This window comes from Leopardus geoffroyi, chromosome D4 (assembly GCF_018350155.1).
Source record: "Leopardus geoffroyi isolate Oge1 chromosome D4, O.geoffroyi_Oge1_pat1.0, whole genome shotgun sequence".
In the NCBI taxonomy this organism is placed as follows: domain Eukaryota; kingdom Metazoa; phylum Chordata; class Mammalia; order Carnivora; family Felidae; genus Leopardus; species Leopardus geoffroyi.
In genome coordinates, this window is record NC_059342.1 from 57392693 (window position 1) to 57401137 (window position 8445).

Below are 8445 nucleotides of genomic sequence, written 5' to 3' on the forward strand. Positions count from 1 at the left end.
TGTAGCTCCCTCCCACCCATGGCCAAGGCTAAAGATACTTTATAAAAACTATTTATAGCTATGTCACAGCATCTCCAGGAGTTTCTTCAGTTGCCACCTCTACCCTCCATTCTAAATCCACTTCCTTTCACTTGATATCCCCAGTTTCCATCCTTTTGTCTGGTACCTGGATTTGCCTTTCAACCTTTTTTACCTGGTTGTTTGGCTTTCAATTTCAGAATTATCCATGAATGCTACTTCTCAGGTCATGCTGTACTGCAGCTCCAAGCCAGCCCTGCCTCACTGCTGTACCCAGCCAGGTGCAGTATTCTCAAACATTACTTGCCTGGAAGAGGAGATTAGAAACTATCTCAAATCTCTTACCTAAACTTCAAAACTATATATGCCTGCTTTCATTACTACCTGTTAGTCCTTCAAGTATCTCCAATTTAGTCCATCAGAAACCTCCTCCTGACAGGTATCCTATCACAGTGAATGAGGAAATATAAAATTATTCTTAACTCTTTCCCTCTGTCACCCCTCATATCATGTTGCATAACTCTAGCTCCCTATGTATTCAAACCATCCCCTTATTTTAATATTTGTTGTTACTATATCATTTCTCTTGTGGATTACTGAATGATCTGACTGATCTCCCTGCTTCTCATCTTGCTAGTTCCAGTATATCTTCCATGCTGCTACCAGAGGACTTTATCTGACACAAATCTAATTATGTCACTTTCTCTTTTTTTTAATGTTTATTTCAGAGAGAGAGAGAGAGAAAGACAGAGTGCAAGCGGGGGGAGGGGCAGAGAGAGAGGGAGACACAGAATCCGAAGCAGCTCCAGGCTCTGAGATGTTAGCACAGAGCCTGATGTGGGGCTCAAACTTACAAACTAAGAGATCATGACCTGAGCTGAAGTCAGATGCTTAACCAGCTGAGCCACCCAGGCGTCCCTAATTATGCACTTTCAGCAGAAAATTGCTGTGACTCCCTATTGCCTATAAGATGGCAATGCAGGATCTACCTCATGCCTACCTCTTCAGCTTTTCTCACATCACTCACCAGCTTCCAGTTCAAAGAGTGTGCCAGTGTAAGAGCCCAGCTCTAGAAAAACCTCAGGAGATACTATATGATGAATTATCTTAAATTACTGGAACTGCAAACTTCCCAGAGCTCACAATTCTGTGGTTGGCCAGGTCTGGGGCTTGGCTCTGGACCTGACCATACTTTAACACCACTATGACAAAACTCCTTCTAGATGTGATATAGAAAAGAGCCAATATAGGTCACTAAAACTTCCCTTTCCCTGACATAGCACGAACCAGGACAGTTGTGTCTGTGCTTGACATATTGGGGCCTAGTACAGGTAGCACCACAACTACAAAGAACTGGAAAAGTATCCTTGAGAATCCTGGTATGGATTGGAGAAGTTTGTTACTAACATCACACTCCAGGATGGGGTAGAAGAGTCTCAAGGCCAAATCAAGTCAGAAACAAATGTTTACCCAAGGTGGCCACCAAAAGCCTAGCCAAAATAGAGAATGAGAGTCAATATCTAAAGGAACCAGGAAAATGTTAGTGAATATTAGGTCCAGAGATTGAGGTAAGGGCAATGACCATGAGGGTTAGAAGCAGGAAGGAACCAGAGATGCTGACAGATCAAATAAAATGGCTCAAAATTAAGTCTGTGATAAACAAGTATGTACTGAAGCTTCCTTGTTATATACTCTTGCCTCTCTTGCAGTATTTGTCTCTAGCCCCTGTAGAATTAAATAGAAATAGTGCAACACAGTGATAGTCACTGTACTTAGGACTCAGTTCCTTTCCCAGCCCCCAAAATCAGAGGACAGCCAGAGACAAAACTTTTTCCCAGTAGCATTTATTAATATGGAGCAGTTACCTCCTCATATCTTCAGGTTTGGTTATCATGGATTTGGGACTTAGAAGCTCTCTGCTGTCAGCACAGAGCCTGCTTTGGATCCTCTGTCTCCCCTCTCTCTGCCCCTCCCCTGTGCACACATACTTTCCCTCTTCCTCTCCTTCCCCCTCCCTCTCTCTCTCTCTCTTTCTCTCTCTCTCTTAAAAATAAACATTAAAAAAAGAAGAAGAAGAATAGAACATGAAGATGGCCACTGATCATTCAGGGTAGCTGGGGAAGAAAGGGGGCAAGAAGGGTCTGCCAGGCAGTGCTCAGCTTGTCTCCTATGGGATGGATCTTTCCTGGTCCAAGGGAATGATGAGAACTACAAAGGCCTTAGAAACCAGCACAAAGTCTCCTCCATTTATCTTTCTTTTCTCCTCCCATCCTCCTAAGAATTCTCATCACGTTCCAGAAGCTGTCCCCAAACAGATCTTATGTAAAGTGTCAGGCTGCTACTAAGAAGTTTGTTCTGACTTCTATGTTCCAGGAAACAGAAAAGGTCGACTTCTCCTACAACAAACTGGCTGATCCTAAGTTTTCATTTTATGACAAGACTTTGGTAGAAGCAGTGAAAAAGGGAGATCGCTGGGTACACTTGTTTTTTCTCTCACTCTCATTGTGTCATACCGTGATGTCAGAAGAGAAAGTGGAAGGTGAGGAGGGGCCTGTGGTCTCATGGACTAAGAATATGTCATAGAACCTAGGATGGCTATGATATCATTTATAATAGCTTAATCTAAGAACTTCCTAATAGGGAGTGTTGTCCAGCAATGGGATGGATAGACAAGTAGTGAGCTTCTCATCACTGGAGATATTCAAGTAGAAGACAGCCTCTTGGTCTTAAAGAGGATTCAGTCATTGGATAGGGGTCAAATGATACTATCTAGGGAGCTTCCAATCTTGAGATTCAACAATGTTCTGTCACAGAATCTATCTGAATTGTCCCCAAGATCAGCCGCATTATCTCTAACAAGACTTCCTGAAGGAGGAGTTGAGTTGTCCTCTTGTTGCTTCATAATTTCAAAGTATCCCCACATAGCCTGGTTTCTTTAACAATCAAATATGACTGTGACACCCATGAATTTACTCAAACCTCTTTGACAAACAATGAATGAGAAATGACTGATTAAAAATGAAGAATATTTTTGGTAACAAACAAGAATTTTGGCAACCAAATAAATCATATCCTTTAAGGCAACATACCTTTAGTGTAATACCCTTAGTAACACCTTATATTTGAATATTTTTTAAATGTTTATTTATTTTGAGAGAGACAGAGTGTGAGTGGGGGAGGGGCAGAGACAGAGGGAAAAACAGAATCCAAAGCAAGCTCCAGGCTCAGAACCGTCAGCATAGAGCCTGATGCCCGGCCTGAACCCACGAGCTGTGAGATCATGATGTGAGCCAAAGTCAGACACTCAACTGACTGAGCCACCCAGGCACCCCAGTAACACCTTTAGTCTTACAAATTGCTTATTTATATTATCTCCCACAAGCTTCACAACAGCCCTCTTAAGTAAGCATAATGAGAAAAATTACCCCAGTTTTATAGAGGGAAACTGAAGCTAAAAGAGATTAAATGACTTGCTTAAAATCCTATAGTTATGAAGGGCAAAGATAAGAACCCAAATCTCATTTCTCTTGGCCCAGTGAGATCCCATCCCACCACAGGTATCTCCAGACCTGGCATTCTAACAAGTTGCTATTATTTAAAGCATATTTGGACTTGTCATTTTTTATTGCCTTACGTGACAAAGTAGGAAACAAACAAGAAAAATAGTCTTACTGTTTCATAGATACATCTTATGTCTGACCTAAAATTATGTGTCCCGTGTGACTTATCCACAAGTATAAGACTCTGATGATGCATAACTGGTTTTTTTTGTTTGTTTTGTTTTATTTTTTTTATTTTTTTTTAATGTTTATTTATTTTTGAGACAGAGAAAGACAGGGAATGAGCAGGGAAGGGGCAGAGAGAGAGGGAGACATAGAATGTGAAGCAGGCTCCAGGCTCCGTGCTGTCAGCACAGAGCCCGACGCGGGGCCCGAACTCATGAACTGTGAGACCATGACCTGATCTGAAGTCGGACGCCCAACCGACTGAGCCACCCAGGCGCCCCTGCATAACTGTTTTTAAAAATCAAATTGCCTGGGGCGCCTGGGTAGCTCAGTCGATTAAGCTTCCAACTCTTGATTTCAGCTCAGGCTATGAGCTCACGGTTCATGAGTTCAAGCCCCACAGTGAGCTCCATGCTGACAGTGTGGAGCCTGCTTGAGATTCTCTGTCTCCCTCTCTCCCTACCCTTCCCTTACTCTCTCTCTCAAAATAAATAAACAAACATTTAAAATAAAAAATCAAATTGACCTTCCAAAGAGAAATAATCCAAAATATACCTCAGGTTGTAGTGATATTTTGAAAGAGGAGTTACACATTTTTCAATGCTAAAGTGTTTGCATCGATCAGTGCAGTTTTTTGGCCAGTTCTTTTTGGGACCAAAATAATCTGAAGCAGTTACTAGAATTCAGTAGTTTGTGATGAGAAAAAAACAATACATGTCACAACTGAGGACTGAAAGGGTTTTTGTTGTTAATTTTCTGAAGTGTTTCTTCACAATCTAGGAAAGTATTTTTTCAACTATGGACACTGAAAACTATAAGTTAAAATTACCTTATAATGACAAAATGGGAAAGAATAAATTTTTATTTTATTCTACTGTAAAAAAAATTAAAGACAGAAATGTCTTGAGTAATATAAGATTGAAAGACTTATTCACCAGAATAAGTCATTTACCTTCCCCAAGTGAGAGTTTCAAAGGTGACAATACTCATGTATTTTTTAATTGTTTGTTACATCATCAGTCTTATTATCATCAATCATATTATCCTATGCTATATATCCTATCCTTATTATCCTATCTTATAGGAGTGTCCATCAAAGTGTAGCCAGTCTCATGTAGAAGCAGTTTATGCAGAACCACTTGCCTGAAACTCACCCAGGAGATTTGTTAAAAATTCAATTTATTGGGTCATCCTCCCAGATTTTGTGATTCTGGATTCAGTAAGCTTGAATAGGGCCCAGGAACCTGCATTTTAACAAGCTCCTGACCCATCTTTACCCATTAAAATAAGAGAGTAATTGTGTTTGTTCATTTGTGTATATTGCATATACCATGTACCTCTGTAATACCAATTCAGGTCTGTGAAATAAGTTGAAAATATTGGAAAGGAAAAAAAAAAAAAAAAAAACCTGTCATGCAATCTGGCCTTTTAGGGCCAAACTTGTGAGGAAGTTTGAAGAAAGATGTCTGGGCTCCATATTTACTTAAGTCCCTTGGTGTCACTTCTGGGTTGACTTCACTTGCACATCTCTGCGTGCTCTTGTTGCCCTCTTCTCTCCTACCAGGTAAGCTGGTATACCAGGCTCAGTCCCCAGATGAAGGTGCCCTTGTCACTGCTGCCAGGAACTTTGGTTTTGTGTTCCGTTACCGCACCTCTGAGACAATCGCAGTAGTTGAAATGGGTGAGACCAAAGTCTACCAACTGCTGGCTATTTTGGACTTCAGCAATGTGCGCAAGAGGATGTCTGTTGTTGGTAGGTGCCCCGCCTAGTCAGTCCTCTCCCCTTATTTGTCTTTCATACACATTCACACGTTGACTTTCTCTTTTATATACACACAGATGTTTTCTCCCACTCACATGCCTTCTCAAAGGTACTGTTCCTCAAATACAAACACATAGCCATTCCTACTTTCTCACATACCCAAATAATTTCTCTTTGATAGCTTGTTACCATATACTTCTTTAGTGTTCCTAGATAGTGGCTTGTCTGAACCCCCAGAGCCAAGATGAAAACAGAGAATAAATCCATGAAGCCTGACCTTGGAATAAGAGATGGGGGCAGACAATATAAGGGAAATTCATACTATCTTACTCTCAATTAGTTTTGGCCTCAGATGGAAGAGGAAGAAGGCCATTTTTCACTCTTGGTCCTTACTAGGTATGGACCTTGGTCTAGAACCTAAATGTGAGAAGCTAAATGTAATTCTGAATCAGAGTCTTCCACAAGAACCCACGGAACACAGGAACCCATGGAAGAACTGGTTCCATAAGGTCTCCTCCCACCCTCACTGGCCCTTACAGCATTATTTATCCTCTTTGACTGCTCACTGAGTGCTTAGCCCCCTAAAGGATCAGAAATAAATGTCATGGGAACAGCCTCATGCCATCCCTCAGTGGCCCAGACAAGTTCTTGTAACAATGGGCCTATGTGATTACTCTTCTTAATTTGTTTATCCTTAGTGAGGACACCTGAAGATCGAGTAATGTTGTTTTGCAAGGGTGCAGACACCATTCTCTGTCAGCTGCTCCATCCATCCTGTAGGGTCCTCAGAGATGTGACCATGGAACATTTAGATGTAAGTGTTTAGGTTGCCCAGGAAGGAAACTGTGGGTGGTTCTTTGTATGCGGATATGTGTCCACATATATGTCCTTGTGTCTGTGTGTTACTTATATTAGTATCTTAATAACATTAGTATCTTAGTATAAGATATTAGTATCTGTGTCTCTTTAATTGATGGAAGAATAAAAACTACCTCATTCTATGGTATTCCTACAGACTCCATTGCCAACTTCTGTGTCAAGAATTTAGATAGCACGGGATCTCAGGGGCATGACTGGGCATGATGAGGATTGTATCTGTGGGAGAACTTCGCACAATCAAAATGGTTCTCTCTGTAATTCCTGGTTCCAGAGGTCCCATGGTCAGACCTAGAATTTGCTTCAGAATAGGGCATGCTAATATGGGAGGCCCTACCTCACCAACCATGGTGAGAACACACAGTTTTGAAGGTATGGAGCAGAAAGCACCGGGCCTGGGCTGTTTAGGGGACTGTTGTTTGTCACTATCCTCTGTTATCATAGGATTAGAATCCCCAAGTATACCACTTACCTACCCCACCCCACTTCCACCTTCTAGGATTTGAGGTGTATCTTAGAGAGGGAGTGGCTCCTTCTGGCACTAGAAAGAAAAAACAGATCTATACTCTCCAGAATTTCTACTCATAAACACAGATATATAAAGGGTTGGGGGAATAGGACAGGGTATGGGATGGGAGAGGGAGAGATCAGAAAAAAAAATATTTTAAAGAAAAAATAGATTGGAGAAAATGCTATTTTATTAATCCATTTTGTCTTGTCCCTACATTAACACATAATCAGAAGTCAGAGAACAGGTAAGTCAATAAACACATGAAAAGATACTCAATTTCATTAGCCTTTAGGGCAATGCAAATAAAAACCTCAAGATACTACTTCACACCACTGGGATAGCTAGATGATCAGATAATAATAAGTACTGACAAAGATATAGAGAAATTATAACCTTCATACATTGCTGATGGGAATGTAAAATGATGCAGCCATTTTAGAAAACAATCTGGCAGTTGTTGAAAAAGTTAAGCATAGAGTTATCGTATCACCCAGCAATTCCACTCTGAGGTTTATTCCCAAGAGAAATGAATAGACACATCCACCCAAAAACTTGTACACATATGTTTACAGTAGCATTATCTATAATAGAAAAAAGTAGAAACAACCCATATGTCCCTCATGGATGGCATGGATGTATGGATAAGTAAAATGTAGTATATCAAAACAACAAATACTGTTACAAAAAAGAATGACATACTGATACATGCAGATGAACCTTTAAAAAATTATATTAAGTGAAAGAAGCCAGTCACAAAGTCACAAAAGGCCACAAATTGTGTAATTTTATTTACATGAAATGTCCAGAACAGGCAAATCTATAAAAGCATGTAGACTAGTGGTTCCAAGGGCCAGGGGGAAAGAGAATGGGAATGACTGCTAATGGGTACAGGGTTTCCTTTGCGAGAAATGAAAATGTTCTGGAATTAGATAGTAGTGATGGTTGTACAACTTTATGAATATATTTAACCACTGAATTATATAAAGGGGTGAATTTTATGATATATACATTATATTTCAAGTTTTAAACAAAGTCTATGAAGTATCCCACCCAAGACAGCTCTTATGTCCTATACTGTGTCCCAGAGACCACAGTATACATCCACAAATGGACTAGTTTGAAAAACATATCCTTTAACCTTCCAGAACACACGAATTAGAGTATCTTCTCAGAGGGCATTTCCACAGGCCAGCTCCAAAGATGATCATAGAATTGTTTCAGATGTTTTGACCTGCTTCCTGCTACCAACCTTAACAGACACCCATATGGCACCTGACTACACTACAGTCTGTTAACCAGTGATAATAAACTTGTAAGAGTGAAGCTTATATTCAGGAATCAAGAGTCAAAAACTCACTCCTACTAAAGCACAGTTCCAGGCGCTCTCATACAGGAATCCGCAAACAGGTCATACAAAAACAAGAGACAGTCAGGATTTGGCCCCAGGGCCCTAGTTTATTCACCATGATAGAAAAGAAAATAACACAAGTAAGGGGTAAGTAAGAAAGAACTTTAACGCAATATGCTATATTGTTATCAAATGGATTAAGAAT

The 8445-nt window shown here is 40.4% G+C and overlaps 1 protein-coding gene across 1 annotated transcript in view; it reads left to right on the forward strand.

The window, feature by feature from the left end:
• Window positions 1-8445, forward strand: part of LOC123593703 (phospholipid-transporting ATPase FetA-like) — a 100244-nt gene that overhangs the window by 77716 nt on the left and 14083 nt on the right. Inside the window, exons 16-18 of the mRNA XM_045470040.1 lie at window positions 2392-2557; window positions 5308-5496; window positions 6204-6319. Of these exons, the coding sequence (XP_045325996.1) occupies window positions 2392-2557; window positions 5308-5496; window positions 6204-6319 (471 nt within the window). The remainder of the gene's footprint in view (window positions 1-2391; window positions 2558-5307; window positions 5497-6203; window positions 6320-8445) is intronic.